This window comes from Typopeltis vanoorti, chromosome 19, assembly GCF_054136105.1.
Source record: "Typopeltis vanoorti isolate ZY-2024b chromosome 19, IOZ_Tvanoo_1.0, whole genome shotgun sequence".
In the NCBI taxonomy this organism is placed as follows: Eukaryota; Metazoa; Arthropoda; class Arachnida; order Uropygi; family Thelyphonidae; genus Typopeltis; species Typopeltis vanoorti.
The window spans coordinates 6449479-6468401 of record NC_143567.1 but is presented as its reverse complement, the minus strand read 5'-3'; the positions used below and the strand labels follow the sequence as shown (position 1 = coordinate 6468401).

At 37.4% G+C, this 18923-nt stretch overlaps 1 protein-coding gene across 16 annotated transcripts in view; it reads right to left on the bottom strand.

Annotated features, from left to right (window-relative positions):
* The window catches only part of LOC150095834 (uncharacterized), a 1527755-nt gene that overhangs the window by 357497 nt on the left and 1151335 nt on the right, over positions 1-18923 (bottom strand). For all 16 annotated transcript variants that reach the window (XM_090409494.1, XM_090409490.1, XM_090409495.1 and 13 more), the window contains one exon: positions 17933-18139. In XM_090409494.1, coding sequence (XP_090265620.1) covers positions 17933-18139 — 207 coding nt within the window. The remainder of the gene's footprint in view (positions 1-17932; positions 18140-18923) is intronic.

Genomic DNA, 18923 nt, shown 5'->3' with positions numbered 1-18923 from the left:
TTGTCAAAATCTGTTGAATTGTAGTTCTATTCTTCCAAAATCCTGCTTGCTTGTCTGCTACCAATTGTGTTCTCAATCTTTCTGTCAATATCATCATCATCACTTTACCAAGATGACTTGTCAAGTTAATTGTTATATAATTTTTACATTCTAGCATATTTCCTTTCTTGTATAATGTCACTAATATTGATTTCACCCACTCCTCTGGCATTTTCCCTTCTTTCCATACCATATTACATAGTTGGTGCATTTCTGTAACCATACTTTCACCACCATATTTAATCATTTCTCCAGTGATGTTATCATTACCAGGATTCATGTTGTATTTTAGCTGTCCTATTGCTTTTTCTACCTCTCCTCTTAAAATGTCCATATCATGCTCATTACCTGGTGGTGATATCTGCATGAATTCTTCAGTCAGTCTCCCAATGTTATTTAAATCTAGTTTTTCTTCGTAATTGTAAATTGTTTGGTCACTCTTAACATTAAAATTGAGTTATATTCTTTGGTTTTTTAGTCGCCCATAAATATTAAAAGATGTACACAATTGTCAACAAGTTTCGCTAGCAATTCTGTCTGGTTTCTTCAGGACAAGAAAGTCGGTAAACAGTATTGTACCGACTTTCTTGTTCAGGAGTAGCACAGTCCAATCAAGTAAAATTAAAACTGACGCATAACATCATACGCATGTAGGGTGGAGTCTCGGTCATTGTTTGTTGAGCATGTTGTATAGTTTTTTGCAAAATAAAATCTGGTAAGCTAAGTGAATTTATGCTGAGTATTTGTGCATAATGGTGAGCTGATTTGAAATGTAGGTAACATCCAGTGTCTGTAGGTTTACGATATATTGTGAGTTGGATTTGTCCATTCTCTTGTTTCTTTATTAGTGTATCTAGAAAAGGTAATTGATTGTTCTTTTCCAACTCTAACATGAACTTTATTTTCTGGTGGAAGGAATTTATTTTTGTAAGGAACTCAAATAAGGTGTTTTCTGTGTCTTTCCAAATAATGAATATATCATCTACATATCTCCACCAAATTAACGGCTTAGGATTTACTTTGGCCAGGATATCAACTTCTAGTTTTTCCATGAACAGATCAGCACAGGGAGGTGACAAGGGACTGCCCATGGCTAAGCCATCAAGTTTTTTATAAATAGAATTATTTACTTTAAAATAATTTGATTTGAGGCAATGATGAAAGAGCTGAACTATGTCATGAGGATAGAGATTTTCCATGATCTTGATAACTTCTTCAACAGGAATGTTTGTGAAAAACGACACTGCGTCAAGACTTGTATGTCTGTATTTAAGATGGTGATGCCTTTTAATTTTTTTGTGAAATGCTTAGAATCCTTTATGAAGGAATCTGATTTCTTTATATTATCTTTCAAAAGACCGGCTAGATATTTAGCTAGTAGATATGTCGGAAAATTTCTCCCATCGACAATCGGGTGGAGCGGAACACCAACTTTGTTCACTTTTGGTGCACCATATAAGCGTGGCGTCAATGGGTGTAGAGACTTTAGGCTTCGTTGTAATTCTGAAGGCCACCTCGTCATATTATGTAATAGGACATTAGTCTCGTTTTGATTTTTTTGTAGTTGGATCTACATCCAATATGCGATAGGTTGCCGTGTCCGAAACTAAATTAGCGATCTTCATTAGGTAGTCTTGTGTTCAAAATAACCATCAAATTGCCTTTATCTGCCTTTAGGATGATTATATTTTAGCTCTTTTTTAGGTTTGCGAGAGCATGCTTTTCAGCAGGTGTTATATTAGGTTTTGGTAGTTTTAAGGTCGAAAGGATGATGGTGCTTTTTAAATGAATATCATTTACTAATGTTTCCGAGAATGAAGAAAGTCCCTTTTCTATGTTGCTTATGAAATCAATCTTTGGAACGTGATTTGGAGTGATAGCAAAGTTGAAACCTTTTTTTAGAATGTCAGATTCTGGTTTTGATAATGTGTAGTCCGAAAAGTTGAAAATAACTTTTTCATCCGGGAGACACGGTCTTGCATCGAGTATTCTTCCATAGAGTCTATTGAATTTATTAATTCGTGATTCTTTACTGGCTAGATTTACCTACATTTCAAATCAGCTCACCATTATGCACAAAAACTCAGCATTATACATATGCTTAAAAATAGAGCAACTAATATTATTTCAAAAGAAAAGGATCTCCTTGATGAACTCACTCTCATTTCTTAAACATTGGTAAACAACAGTTGTCCACAAAATATAATCCAAAAGATTCTTCATAGGAACAATCCACAGCAACTACTTGTCACACAATATGCATCATCTATCGCCATCCCTTATGCTGGATCAGTTTCAACAAAAATAGTCAAACTCATGAGGTCTTTCAACATCAGGGTTGCTTTTAAACCTGTCAAAACTATACGACACATCTTAAGATCGCCTAAGGACAGTAATGTCTTTTACAAATACGCAGGGGTATACAACATCCGTTGTTCCTGTGGGTTAAATTATATAGGCCAAACTTCAAGAAGCCTAGAAATTCGAAAAAAAAAAAAAAAAAAAAAAAAAAGAACATATAGGAGATGTTAACAACAACAGAACAGACACTTCAGGATTAGCCCATCATTTTTCGATGTACCAGCACTCCATCGATTGGGATAACAGCTCCATGCCTTATATAGAAGAGGATTTTAGATGTAGAAACTTCAAAGAAGCGGCACTTGTACTCCAGACAGGAGATAATCTAAACAGAAATCAAGGTATGATACTGAAAGACACCTGGAAAAGCCTAATAAATTCACTTAGCTTACCAGAATTTTATTTTGCAAAAAACTATACAACACGCTCAACGAACAATGACTGAAACTCCACGCTCCATGCGTATGATGTTATGCATCAGTTTTAATTTTACTTGATTCGACTGTGCTACTCCATTATTCTTTTTTACTAGTGAACAGTATTGTATACCGACTTTCTTGTCGTGAAGAAGCCAGACAGAATTGCTGGCGAAACTTGTTGACAATTGTGTCAATCTTTTAATATTTATGGTCGACTAATAAACCAAAAGAATATAACACAATTCTAGTTTTTCTTCATATAACTCACTACAGTATCTTGTCCACCGCTGTACAATTTTTTCTTTATTCATCAATACTTTGTCCTTTTCAACTTTAATTGTGGTCTGTTTTGGTTTCCACTTTCTATTAATGGTTCTGATAATTTTGTATACCTCCCTTGTTTTATGCTCTCCATAGTACTGTTCTATATTGTTGCATTGGGCTTCTAACCATTTCATCTTATCCATTCTGACCTTTTTTCACCTCATTACACTTTCTTCTATATTGCTTCTCTATTTGTTCTGATGTATCCTTCTTATCTTCAACATTCTTTTCTCCTGTATTAACTTCAGTGTTTCTTGTCTAATCCATTTCTTCTTGATCTCTTCTTCTGTTACTATTTCTTCAACTGCATCTTCTATCGCCTTCATTACTCTTTTCACTCCTAGATTCGCGTTTTTTTCTTTCTCCACACTTTTAAGTTTCTCTTCTAACACTGTTCTGTGCTTTCTTCCTATTTCTACTTCACTTATTCTTGCTGTATCGCTTCTATTCTGATGTTGGGGTTTATATTTCTTTTTTAATTTTAACTTGATGTTTCCAATTACTAAACTGTTGTCCGAGTGTATATCTGCTCCTTGAAAAGTTCGATACTGCTGTAATGATGTTATCCATCTTCTTTTCATCGTAATCATATCAATCATGTTCTTGGTTTTTCTATCATTTGATCGCCACGTCCATTTTTCACACTCCTTTTGTTGGAATCTTGTGTTACAGATCATCATCTCGTGGTCAACAGCAAATTCTAGCAATTTTTCACCTCGTTCATTTCTTTCTCGGAAACCATATTTTCCCATGACTCTTTCCTAACCATCATCATCTATTCCAACTTTGGCATTCCAATCTCCTTCAATAATTAGCACATCTTGCTTTGGTATCGTTTCTATTGTCTCTGTCAGATATTTGTAAAATAAGTCAATATCCTCATCTGTGCTGTCAGATGGGTGCATATATCTGGACTATTGATATGTTAAATGGTTTTGCCTGAAATCTGCTACTAAGATTCGTTCATTGACTGGTTTGTAGCCTAACAGTGCCTCTCAAGCACTTTTGTTAAGAAGAAAGCCAACTCCTGCTTGGTGTCATGTCCTGACCATATTACTTTGCATCCATTGATCTCTCCAGATGATGTCCATCGCATCTCCGCAAATTCTAGTATATCATACCGATATCTCATTTCCTCACGAAGTAATTCTAAGTTTCCTGACATCCAGAGTGTCCGCACATTTCTACTGATAACACTTCTGTTAGTTTCAGTTTCTGTTTCCTTTTGGTATCCCACTTTTTGATCCAACCCTGATCGCTCGATTGGTATCGCAGGCCTTGTTGATCCGGGTGACGTCCGAGCCGGCATGTTTTACCTGTTGATCCTATAGGCATCAGATAACAATTGTGTTTTTTCTTTACAGTCAGAGCATCGACACTCATTTGACTGACCCTCCTCATTTCTCTTCCAACCCTCATCCTGTAAAATACCTTGGGAAAAACCCAGAAATATCATAGTATATCCATTCCTCTTAACTCTAATGTTACTATATTACAGAACACAAGCAAGCACTATATTTAACAATTTATGTGTTACCTATAGAGGATCTGAGTGTTCACTACCTAACTTTGGATACAAATTAGCCTCTCCAAAATCTTGAAGACAACATCAGAAAGGGACATTGGTCTATAATTCATTGCATCAGCATTAGCTCAATCCTTGCATAATAGAATTATCTTGCTTGTCTTCCACTTGTCATTAATCTTGAATGTGCTGAGAATCAAGTTATACATCTATTAGGGCATTATTAATTCTACTGCATATTTCCTCCAAATTCATGATATCCTATCCAATCCAACTGTATCTGAATCAAGCTCTTGTAATAGTTTTAATAACCCTACCTCTTCTACATGTCTTTTCATCCACTCTTGACACCTAGAAGCTAATTTACCCTGCCTGGAATGCATATGTTACTTAAATAAAAAATTAACTCAGTTATTTTTAATGGATCAGTAGTTTCTCTGGCATCCACATTTGCTAAGGATATAATCCAGGGGTTCCCAAACATTTTACAATCACACCTCCTTTTAGCGTAATCTTAATTTAACACCTCCTTCCCTAAAAATGCAAACAGTAAAATGAACACAAATGAACAAGGAACTTTATTTTTAATTTGGATATAAAAATAAAAATGTTCAAATGAAAGAAAATTATCCCAATTATAAAAGATTTATAATATATAATTATAATAAAGCAATTCTAAAATAATTATATGATTCTTCATAACCACTTTAATGCTTTTGACCAGTTAGGACAGAAAATCAAGGAATGGTCACTGACAGTGCTAGGCAAATATCATGTCTGGTATCCAATAAATTCCAATTGACTAATGATGAAAATCTAGATTCGCATAGACAGATTATAGCAAATGGGATTAAAGTTAAAAGACTATTATTTGCCAAAACTGGGTATGCAGAAATTTGAAAACATCACAATTCATCAAGATTTTGATTAATGAAATTTTGCCTTAGCAAAGATTTGCTCTGTAATTCATGAACTCATCCTCCTCCTTATTAGCATCAGCCATCAAATCCAAATTGATTTAATTTGTGGACGTATTACTTTCACAAGCTGGCCATTAGCAAAAGCAATGTTTGTGGCTCCTCCGGCCATGTTGAAACTGCTATTTTGGGAAAGGTGGAATTATTGTAACAATATACAACTAAAAGGTTCTTCACACCTCTTTTGGACTTGTCTGTACCTCCCCAAGCAAGGTATGTCTCAAAGTTGGGAAATCCCTGATATAATCCTCTTCCTTTTATTTGCTACACTGTAATAAAATTACTCATAAATTTCTTCGGCTTACTTGGATAACTGCTTTTCATGATGTGATTCGGCCTCGTCACCATGTACAACTCTCCTGGCCTGTTCATTATACTGCTAATTAGCCATAACATCATCACTCTTTTCACAATATCGGTATTGCCACATTCTCTTGCTTTAAAGCATTATTTCTCCATCTAAACTCCCAAGAAATTTATTCTTCTAACTCTGCAGTCAGTACTTCCTTCAAGCATCCTTTGACTACTTCCCAGGCTCTGCTGATAGGTTTGTGGATAAAATATAGTTTTATCCACAAACTAGATTTCTCGCTTGGAGAGTTGTGAATGAATGGAAATGGTTGCTAGAGTCGGTTGTGAGTGCTTTGTCTGTTAATGGGTGCAAGGAGAGATATGATATATTATGTGGATAGTTTGGGTCTCCTGTGATGAGTCTAAGGACTCCATGGAGGTGCCTGTACAATAATTATAATAATAATAAACATTACAAAATTGCAATTTATTTTTATAGCAGCAATCACAAATGCAACTTGTAATGAACAATGTGCTGACAATGCCCTTCAATTAATCCTCTAAGGAGTCATTATGGGAGTGCAATATCTACACTATTTAATTCTTCAGCTATAGAAATGTAGCCTACAGAAACCATATTTTATCTAAAATTTTTGAATTCTGTGTTGGATTTGACTTTATGTGGGATGAAAAAAAAAACCCACATTTCTAGGAAAAAACAAAACAAAAAATGGCTCCCGCCATATGGAAATGGCTAACTCATCTTCAACTCAAAAAGCACATACAGTTCCTCTTGTCGCAACAAGAATCAAACTCAGATTTTTTTCCAAATGCAGAGAGCACTTGCCTTCTTGTAAGTAACCGGTGGTGAACCACAACTGGACTCAGCTCCTGTATAAACTACTCTTTGATATATGTCCATCAGCCACCCTCTATTCAAAATCACCAAATTTATATTCATCCCATTTGCTACAAGTAATATTGCAAAGTCTAGCAATATTACTGAGTTGCCATTTCCCTTATCCATGTCCATTGCCACTTGATTATAAAAAGTAAGCAAATTACCAAGTCAAGACCTACCCTTCACAGGTTAATTTTAGTTGTCTAAATAACACAAGGTGTAAGGGAGGGTGTGGGATGAAGTAGATATTGCAGTTTATATACAATGTCCGAAGTATTCAAAATAAGGTTGAGGAGTTTTAGCATTGGTTAGCACAACTTGGCCAAAAGTTATAGGCATTAGTGAGACATAGTTGACTAAGGACGATATGCTCATAGGAATAGAATACAAGGGATATAGTGAGGATAGAAGAAACAGGATGGGGGGGGGGAGTTGCTAATGAGAGCAGAGGAATTAAAGCCCATCAGAGAGATGGGGATTCAAAGGGCAGTTCATTTGAGGCTATCTAGTGTGAAATAAAGGCCAACAGGGCTAAATATGTAATTGACTACTGTTATAATTCAGAAGATATGTGGGAGAATGAGAATTCTGCATTCTCAGCTGATGAAAGAGTTCTCAGCTGGTATTGCACCTCCCTTCGAATTGAAGGGGATGCAATACCAGCCAAAGTATACAGGTCTTTTAGTGGTGTTGGTTTCAGGCATCCTGTAATTAAGCAGCAGCTTTCATTCAATGCTGGATCAAGTTTTTCAGCATTGCAGGATCTGGACCATACTGGGCAGGTGTATTCAGCAGAAGAATAGCAAATTGCCAAGGCAGAAGATCTCAGTGTGCTAGGGTCTGCACCCCATCTGGAGGAGGTAAGCTTTCTTAGTATGTTGTTTCTTGCATTCACTTTTGCCTTTGTTTTTTCTATGTGGGTTTTATGTGAGAGGGTGCAATCGAAAGTCACACCGAGGTAGATTGGGTTCCAGGAACGTTCTATATTAGAGCCTTCCCAAGAAATCTGTAGCTTCCTTATTGTTAAGGTGGAAAAGGCCAGTCTGGGTTTTCAAGGGGTTTGGTTTTAGTTGATTGCTGGTATAGTATGTGGTTAGACTATTTAAGGCAAGTGATAGAGTAGTTTCCATGGACTTGAAATTTTTTGACTGAGTAGCAATGGCAAAGTTATCAGCATAGATAAAATTTCTAGTTCCTGGAAAGATGGGGAGATCATTGACGTAGATGTTGAAAAGTAATGGTGATAACACAACTTCCCTGGGGAAGGCCATTTTTTTTTGGAAGTACCAGCTGCTCTTCCTACCCTCTAGGTCCACGTAAAAGCATCTGTTTTCCAGTAGTGATTGGATCAGAAGGACAAGGCGATTAGTATAGAGAATGACTAGAGATAGTCTCTAGTCATTCTGTATATTTTATTTCTGAGTGTGAGATGGTTTATGGTATCATATGCTGCAGTAAGGTCTACAAAGACTGCTCCTGTGGTTAGTTTTTGCTCATAACTATTTTCTACATATTGAGTGAGGTTGAGAATTTGTGATGTGCAAGATTTGCCTGGTCTAAAGCCAGCCTGCTCAGCAATAAGATGAGGCTCGATTAGGGGGTTGTAGCTTATTCAAAATTAATTGTTCATAGAGTTTAAGGAGGTTGCTGAGTAGTGATATAGGTCTGTAATTTTTTGCTTCTGTTGGAGGTTTCCCTGGTTTCAGAAAGGCCACCACTTTGGCATGCCTCCAGATAGTTGGTATCCTTAGGGTTCTGAGGCAACTGTTGTATAGGTTTAATAACCACTCTTCAGTCCTGGTTCCAAAATGTTTAATCTGTTCATTACAGACATCATCAAGGCCTGCAGATTTTCTAGGTTTTAATAGGTTTATGGCAGCGTTGAGTTCAGTGATTGTGAAATCTGAGTTAATCACATTTTGTTCCTCACTTGGGGTTCTATTTTTTGTGTGCTTTTTAGTGAATTTTCCATTCAGCAGCAGCTGGTGAGCAATTTGATTAGCTGTTACCTGCGAATGCTCATATCGCTTAGTGAAATCCTTCCTAATTCTGTTGATAAAGTTCCATGCCTTTCTGCTACTATGGGTCATATCTAGGCTTCTATTTCCTTTTTCCATGAGGAATGCCTTTCCTCTGCCATCTTGGAGCATAATTTTTCTCCTGCTTGGATAGTCTCTTCTGAGAAGGGGTTGGGTGTTGTAAAGTCATAAGAAATCAGCATGGTGGGCTTGCATGTCACTGGAAAGGCCTGGAATGTAGTTTGTGCAGCATCCTCGTATTTTGTGGAGATTTTCCTCAGTATTTTTATGAATTCAGGATACTCTTGAGGGTTTGGAGGGACTGCTTCTATGGAGCAGTCAAGATCTTCCATGAAACTCTTCCAATTAGCTTTGTGGAAATTAAATCGTCGTCTGCAAGGGACTGTGTTAAGCATAATTGCTGGGTTGAATTGAAGCATTATAGGTCTATGTTGAGTATGTGGAATCAGATTTAAAACATTTTTAACACAGATGTTGGATATTTTTGAGCTAACAAATATGAGGTCAGGGTTATAGCCACGCTTCCATCTGCCACTGTTGAAAGATGCAGGGAGTTTTGGATTATGTATCAGGTTTAGAGAAAGGTTTTCAGCCCATTTTTCATCAAGTTCTCCATCTTTGTTTGACTTTGTGTAACCCCAGTTAACACTATGGCTGTTAAAGTTACCTAATACAACATTAGTCATGTATGCATTATTATTGAGGAGGATGTCAGGGAAGGAAAAAGCTTCTTCTAGTTTATAGACTGAGGTGATTGAGATATTTTTAAATGTGATCGTAATAATCTCAATGTTTCTGTTGTTCATTGAGTCAATGGACGATGGGATCAAGTTCTCTTTTATAAATATCACACTACCATATTTATCGTGGGGTATTTCTTTGATGAGTTTCATGCCATGGATGTAAGGTCTTGCAGCACCTCCTCTGAGAGTTTCTTGCAGGCAGAGCACATCACAGTCATTATCTCTGCAAATATTTGCAATTAGATCTTGCTTGACACTGGAGAAACCTTCAATATTAAATGATATTATTTTTAGGCTTGGCCCCAGGTAGGATTCTTTAGGGCAGAAATTTGAAAGCATTTTACTTCAATCACTTACGTTTGGTTGATAGCAGCTTTAGCTTCCCCTAATGGGTACTAACAGGGTGCAGAAACGAGAACCTAGCTGCTTTGCACCCCACCCCCCCGGTCTATAGCAGCATTCAACTGTTCTGGTGGTCTCTATCTCACCCCAGACAGCCTCAAATGTGCTATTTTCACTGGCCTAAAGTTGAACTTCTACTCTCTTTGGTTGAACACACTGTATCCTTCACATTCTATCCAAATATATCATCTTCTGTCAGCCATGTTTCTAATGCCAATAACCTTTGGCCAGGATAAAATAACCAATGCTAAAAATTCCTCCTGTTTGTTCCAAATGCTCCTGGCATCAGTGTACATAAAGTGCAAAAGCCCCTTAGACCCACTGCTATCCTGATGCTTTATACTAACTACCCCATTCTGGTTTTTATCAGTGGTACTAACTTGGGCATATTATACACATTCTTACACTCAACTTCCTTGCTGATATCTGCATATCCACTCAAGTGCTTCCCTCTCCTCCACCTTCCTAAAAGCTCTAGTTTCCCTGATTTTGCACATCCACTTTCACTTCATTCAACAACACTTTTTCCAGTCTCCTAACACCAAATCCATTCATATGCAAACCATCCTTCTTGTATTAGTCCTTTTGCCCATCAAACTCACTCCACACATCCACAAACTCTTCCTGCATAACCTGCACATCAAGTCAGTCACCCTCCTCCCCAGCTTTACTCTGTCATACCATGGCAACAGACTCACTATCTTAACTCTCTCATGCTCTTCTTTTTGCTACTTCCAGTAATTCTTTCATTTCCTCTCATGCCATACTTTTCTCCTTTTAAATCACCCATTCCACTATGATCATTTCTTTTGCCCCAACCTTTGTGCTCTAAAAGCTCCACTAACATCATTAATTTTTGCACCTGGAAAGAATGATTTTGTCAATCTCTCATCAATAAAAAACTTATGATTGAACTGTCATAAAAGACTCGCTCATTAAATTTTCCTTTTTTCTTAGTCAAGCCCTCATCTTGTACTTCTGGACATTTCTGCATTCATTCCAACACTTTCACTCTCTCAATCATGCCACATTTAATCTCTTTCTGCCATTTCATCATACACATTTTCAAGAATATCCTGAGTTCCATCCACTACTTCAATCTCGTGACCTGAGGCACACTTTTGACCCTCGCTTTCATAGCATTTTTGGAAGAGTGCATACCCTGTCATTCTTCAAATTGTATTATGGAGGCACCTCAATATCATCTGCCTTTCTACATTTCGTTTTTTATATGTCATTTTTAATTTGAAATATTAATATGTACTCTTGATTTTATTTCTCTAAGATATTTTCTACTACTATTCTATCCTTTGTTAATATCATTTAATAGAGTTTAGAAGTAATTACTCCAATCATCTAAGATTTCTTTGTTTTCTGTTTTCACTTAACTTTTATCATCTTTGACTTCTTTTGTTGTACTCATTCCTCTCTTTCTAGGGCATTCTAGGCAGCTCTTCCCTCAAAATAATTTATTATCCATATTCTTTCCTACATTTTTCATGACAGCTGTTCAGTTACTTTTGCACGTAACTCATCTCTATTATTATTATTACGTGACACCTCCAAGGAGTCCAGTCTCATCAAGGGAGGGCACCTACTCTACAACTCTCTGTCTCCATCTCAATCTACCAACTACAGTGAACCACATCATTTACACTAATGCCATCAACTGCCCAAGACCACTTTCACAGACAATCACAAGCATCCATGCCCACGGTGGGATTCGAACCCGCAGCCTTTTGGCTGGAGAGAGGATATGCTAACCACTGCCAAACAAGTCCAGCAATCTTACCCACATTTTTTGTATATCTCTAAGAACATATACTGAACATGAACAAGTCAATGTTCATGGGTACAATGTTTTTTACTTAAAATTAACTTTTTAAGTAAACATTTTACTTAAAATTAAATCTCATTGAAGAAGTTAGTGTTTAGTGTCAAATATTATATCTACTTTCTCTGATTTCTAGTGCTTGAATAAATCAGAGAAAGATTTCTCTAATATATCTAATTCCTCCACCTCTTTCCTGATGGTTTCTTTGGTTAGGTCCCAAACTGCAAGCATATCTTTGTTGTTCATTGTGCAAATGAATACTTAGTAACGGGACACACCATCAGTAGATGAGGATTGGATACTATGCTGAAAGCTTTAGTCATTCTCCAAACTCCCTACATGTCATGTAGCAGTCTCCTCCCACTTATCTTGCTTTGATCCTTAAGTGACTCCATTATACATACATTATGCAGAAATAAAAAAAAAAAGAGAATGGTTTAATAAATTAATATTAAAAAATGAATATTTGGTCATATTCATCTGCTGCAATGCACAAATTAGCACTATGATGCAGCGCTACAACCATATTGGGAGAGGGCGCTAGTGGGTCAAGCGCTACAGACGTGTTTTGAAGAGCTCCTGATTCAGATAAGTTTTACTAGGAATAATTAAGTATATATGCGTAATTGTTTAAGTAAGAGCTGCTGTAAACGTTGTATGCTACCGATATTATTAGTGTGGGTTTTTTTTTCTTGCTTAAACTAAATACGAAAACATTAATGTTAGACCTAGTAACCTGCAGGGAAAAAAAAAAAATGGCGGCGGCATTGTCATTCCATGATTTTAATTTGGATTTCAGTCGGTTTGTTATATGTATTCCTTCGATTACATAAATGATTTGTGGATGTTTAGTGCGGATGGAAGAAGGGTGTGTGCAAAATGTGACCTGAATGAGGAATTGATGAATGCGAATATGAAGTTGATGACAGAAAGTGCTAGTACCGATTGTGTCGCAAGTGCACGTTTGAAAGAGAAGCATGGTGAGAAAGAGAGGCGAAAAAATGTTAAAAAATCAGGAAAAAAGAAAAAGAGCGATTTGAAAACCGTAACGGATGTTAAAAGAGACGAAAGTGAGGCGGAAAGAAACGAAATTGAGAGAACGAATGAAAGTAGAAATGGCGTGATGCAGAAATCGCAAGTAAAAAAAATCAAAAGAATGACTGATGGCGAAATTTGGACGCATGTTGGAACGAAAGTACTGAACCAAAGAAAGATGAATGACAGTAAAAGTGAGAAGAATGATAGCGAAAGTTGGACACATGTTAGTCCGAAAGTACGGAAACAAACAAAGATATGTGAGAGTGAAAGTGAGAAGAATGATAGTGAAAGTTGGACGTATGTTGGACCGAAAGTATGGAAACAAAGAAGGATGAATGAGAGGGAAAGTGAGAAGAGGGGGTTGAGTTAGAAAGATTTAATGATAGAGTGAATGAGTCGCGAGGTTTGGAAGGTGAATTGGATTGGATGAAGCAAGAAATGAAATGTATGCGGAATGAAATTAAGAGAATTCAGGTCAAAACTATTAAAAAAAATCATGATGGCATGAAAGAGTTAACAAAAGATGAGCGAGTGGCGTCGTATGGCGACTCCATTATTAAAGGTGTGCTAGAGGATAAAATGAACAAGGTATGTTTTCCAGGCGGTAAAATGAGTAGAGTGATTGAGGCACTGAATATGAGGCAGGAACGAGCAAAAGAGTTAATTGTATTAATTGGTACAAATGATTTGAGAGAGAACAAAGAGCATGTCAAAATGAATGTCAGGAGACTGCTTGGAAAGATAAAGGAGAATAGTGTGACAGGAAGAGTGGTCAGTGTGCTGCCTAAGTATGATTGTGGTGAAATGAGGCGGAGAGCAAGGATTATGAATGATATTCTGGCTGAAATGTGTGAGGAGATGGGAGTACAGTTTGTTAATGTGTGGAATGAGTTTGAGGGACGAAGTGAGCTGTATGGGAGCGATGGATTGCATTTGAGTGGTTATGGTGTGAGTCACTTGGAGAGACTGCTGCTGGAAAGTGGAGAAGTGAATAGAGAGAATGAATCAGATCGAGAGGGGAGTGATGTGGAAGAGCAGGAGAGTAAGACAGGAGAGATTGAAGGAGTGGAAATGAATGGGGAAGTGAGTGGTATGAGTATAGAAAATGAGAGAATGGGTGTGCAAGAGGAGCAGGGAAACGGGGAGGCTCAGGGTGGATGCTCCAAGAGGAGGTGAGAGCATGTGTAGGCAGGAAAGTAATGGGATGATCAGGGATCAAAAGGAAACAGATGGAATTGCAAAGAGTTCCAAAATGAAGAAGCAGAAAGGGAAATGGCCCCAGTCCAGCATGGAGAGATCACATCAAGTGAGTGGTATCAGTGGAACTAGCTGTAGATCCAGAAATGAGTTGTTGTGTTTGTATACCAATGCTAGAAGTATAAGAAACAAGGCGGATGAAATGGTTGCACTAATTGCGTCTGTGCACCCAGAGATTGTCGGAATAAGTGAGACATGGTTAGATGAGGATGACATCCTGACAGGAATAGAAATGGATAGGTATGATGTGTTTCGTGAGGATAGAAGGGGTAAAAAGGGAGGGGGAGTGCTATTGATGATAGAGAAAGAGTTATGTCCATACAAAGTAGAGATGCAAGACGGAAATGGGGCCAGTGGTTTTGAGGCGGTATGGTGTGAGATGGAGGTGAATGGAATCAAATACTTGGTGGGATGTTGTTATAGACCTGGTAATGTGGATGGTGGTGATAGTGAAATGTATAGTCAAATAAGAAAAGGGTGATCATTATGGGTGATTTTAATTACGGGAATATAGACTGGAATGAAGAGATAGCAACTGGAATTAAAGAAAATGAGTTTCTTGAGTTTTTGAGGGATAACTACCTCAGACAGTATGTAACAGAGGGCACAAGAGGATTAAGGGTCTTAGATTTGGTCATCTCATCGGAGGATGTAATTATCAATGAGGTATCAAATCATCCACCAATTGGTGAAAGTGATGATGAGGTGATTACTTGGGTGGTTGCCAGCAGTGCAAGGACCCCTGTGAAAAAAGGGTATATGTGGAACTACAAGGGGGGTGATTATGAAGAGCTCAAGAGACAGCTTGCAGGTGTAGCATGGAATGAGGAATTAGCTGGAAAAGAGATCAATACAGCTTGGGGGATTTTCAAAAAATATTTAGTGGATGCAATGTCTAAATGTATACCACGGGTGAGAAGGTTAAATAAGGTAGGTGTGAGATGGATGAATAAAGAGATTAAGCATGCAATACAGAGAAAAAGGGCATTGTGGAGGCAGTATAAGAGAAGTGGAAGTAACCAATTTCATGAGGTCTACAAAGACCAGGCAAGGAAGGTGACTTGGTTGGTGAGAGTTGCTAAAGAGAGGTATGAACAGCAGTTAGCTAATGAAGCTAAAAAGAATCCTAGGGAGTTCTTTCGATATGTAGCCAGCAAAAGAAAGAATGATTATGGAAGGATGACATTGATTGTAGGAAATGGTATAAAGACAGCTGTTGCAGAATGTGTGGTGGAGATACTTAATGAGCAGTTCATAAAGATCTTTCAATCTTGTGAATATGACTTCATGTTGAGATTAAGAGCAGTTGATGATGGGGAGGAGAGACTGACTGTAAGTGAGCAAGAGGTGTTTGGGGAGTTGAGTAAACTAGATAAGGCTGTGGGCCTTGATAATATATCACCGCGTATTCTGAAGGAATGTGCCAGAGAGTTGACACCTGCCATGACATATTTTTTTAATACGAGTCTTGCACTTGGTCAAGTCCCTAAAGAGTGGAAGGAGGGCAAGATTGTGCCACTTCATAAAGGAGGTGATCGAACTCAAGCATCAAACTATAGGCCTATCTGTGTGTCAGGTGTTGTGGTTAAGTTGTTGGAGAAGCTTGTGAGAACTAGGATCCAGAGTTGGGTTGACAACAATGGTATAATCTTTGATGGACAGCATGGATTTGCTAAAGGGAGGTCGTGTTTTAGTAATCTACTTACTTATTACAATAAAGTGACTACTTCCTTGGACAGAGGAGAAGGATACACAGTAATATACTTGGATTTCGCAAAAGCTTTTGATAGAGTACCTCATGATAAGTTGACAGTCAAACTAGAGCAGATAGGGTTGGATATTAGATTAGTGCATTGGATTGGAGACTGGCTATCTGATAGGTATCAACAAGTTGTGTATGGGGGTGCAATATCCAGGAAAAGGAAAGTCACTAGTGGAGTGCCTCAGGGATCTGTTTTAGGGCCATTACTATTTAACTTGTATATTAATGATATTGGCGAAGATTTGGATGGAGATATTCAGTTGTTTGCAGATGATGCAAAGTTGGGACGAACCATAAAGAGTAGTGAAGATGTTGTGGCCTTGCAAGAAGACTTGAATAAATTGAGTGATTGGGCAAGCAAATGGGGATGTGAGTTCAATGTTGCAAAATGTAAGGTTTTAAAATTTGGAAAACAAAGATGGGATGCAGAATTTATGCTTGGTGAGAATATATTGTTGGAATTAGAGGAAATAAGAGATCTGGGAGTGATAGTGGATAAGGATCTAAAATTTAGGGGACACATTGCCAAAATTGTGAAGACAACACAAACACTTCTGGGAATGATGAGGAGGACACTGACGTGTAGAAGTAGGGAGATTCTTGTTCCATTGTATAAGGCTTTGATTAGGCCACACATGGACTATTGTGCCCAGATTTGGTCACCTGGTTTTCAGAAGGATGAAGAGATGTTGGAAACGGTCCAAAGGCGACTGACTAAGGTAGTTTCTGACCTCTGGAATGTCGAGTATGAGGAAAGATTGAAAAGATGTAATTTGCAGAGTCTAGTGGAGAGAAGGAAGAGGTGAGATATGATAGAGACCTACAAGTTGGTAAGGGGTTGTTATAGGATCAATGGTGGAGAAGTTCTACAGAGAATAGTGGGAGATCAGGGGAGAACCAGAGGTCATCCCTGGAAACTGTATAAAGAGGGTGTGAGTAGGGGAGTGAGAGGCAGGTTTTTTTCGTGCAGAGTTGTGAATGATTGGAATGCCTTGCCTGAGAGTGTGGTGTCTGCAGCCAGTTTGAATGTGTTTAAGACCCGGTATGATGAGATGTGTGCGAGATAAAAGGACCTCCTAGATGAGTCTTTGACTCCATGAAGTCTTGTTTTAATAATAATAATATCAAGTTCAGGAATACTCGTATACGAGGAGAAGCAAGCTAAATTTAAAGTTATTAGTTGATAGGCAGAGAAGATCTGATATGATTGAAACTTAAGGTGGCGAGAGGAGTTTATCAAATTATTATTGAACATCTCTGAAGCATAATCAGAGTTGGTTTGAATTTCATCCAAGGTGAGATGAATTAGGATTTCTAAACTAAAGCTACATTAGCAGAAAGAACATTGCCATCTCAGAAGGAGATGGCAATGTTCTTCCACTGGAAACTGGGTTTTTCATTTTGAATGACAGGCAAACATAATTAATAGTTGTCATCATGTAGAAGTATGGCTGAAACAAACTACGGCCATGAGGTCAAAATATTATGCCTATTAAGTGCATGTGTTCTTTGGGCTGGTTTGTCTGTTTTGCAGGATAAAAAACCTAAGTCTCTTTTGTAAGTAAAAACCCTTCTTGGCCTCATAGCTTTAGCTGATTTGGTCATAATTCTAACCAACCCAGCCCAGATTATTATGTTGGGGATTATGAGGAAAGAGAGAGAGGGAGAGGTATGCAAGAGACCATTATATGGAAACTGTAGAAGAGTCTGGTGAACAAGGAAGTGAGGTGCAAAGTGATTTTTATATGTAGCACATGGTGAATGAGTGAAACAGATTGCAAGAGTATGAATATGACAGCTATGCTTCTGATTGAGTGAGAATATCAGAAATGTAAACATGTGAAAGAAAACTTCCAAAGCATGGAATATGTTTTTTTTCTGCATTTTAAATAACACTGCAAAATTTATAAAGAAATTTTATATAAATCAAAAATGTATATCATGAATCACTGTGTTGAATTATATAGTATTATCATTAAAGAAATTTTATACAAATGAAAGCTTACAACATGAATCTTACCAGTAGCTTTGTTTCCAACTCTTTGCATCCAAAGACGCAACATTACCAATGCTTGCTGATTTACATCATCAGGGCATTCTAATTTAATGGAACTGATATCAGATTCTGGAATATCTAGCTGAAGGGCCAAAGCAACCCAATCTTCCTTAAGTTCTTTGGCAATGTCAGATAGCCTAAGATCTGCTCTGTGGATAAGTTCTGGTTTTGCTATATTAAGCAAAGAGCATGAGATAGCATTATATATTTTTAGCAGTTACAATAACAAACTGACTTTGTTATTTAATATTTTGCAATACCATATAATTATCATAAAATGTGGAATTATTATATAAGTCATGATAAATAAAAGAAATTAAAGTAATACCAACACTACTGATACAATATTGGTAACTGCATTTTTAAGACCTCGACATGGAAATACAAAAGAAAACAGATTACTTTTTCAAGCTTTGCTTGAGTACCATATTTGGGAAAGAAAAAAAGCTTCTTGTATTCATTCAGTATAACTTTTAGGAGCATCAGTGTCTGTTTCCTTTCTCATTCTTACATTGAAATAAACACACACAAACATATCAATCCCATATGTGAAAGTTTAGAAAATCTACAATGGGAAGGAAGAAAATAATGCCTAATTTTTTCTCAGAAAATGGAATTTATTTAAGAAAGAAATTTACGATGATTAATTCTCCACTTTTGGTGAGCATTCTGTCATCTTGAAACAAAGACTCCATTATTCTCCATACACTTTTGCCATCACTGAAGGAGAAACTCTGTATGCTGATCCCATAAAAGTCTTTACTCTGATGTCAGAGTTCTGTGCTCAAGGTCATAATGGTGAACTCATGTTTGATTGTCAACAGGAAAGCCTCCTCATTCTCCTAGCAGTGGAAAAGTTCCATACAGACTTTGTGTTTGTTGCTCTTCAGTGGGTTCCAAAAATTCTGCTTTGTGTTCAGCATTTTTGTAACCAACCATTAGCAAACCTTATTAT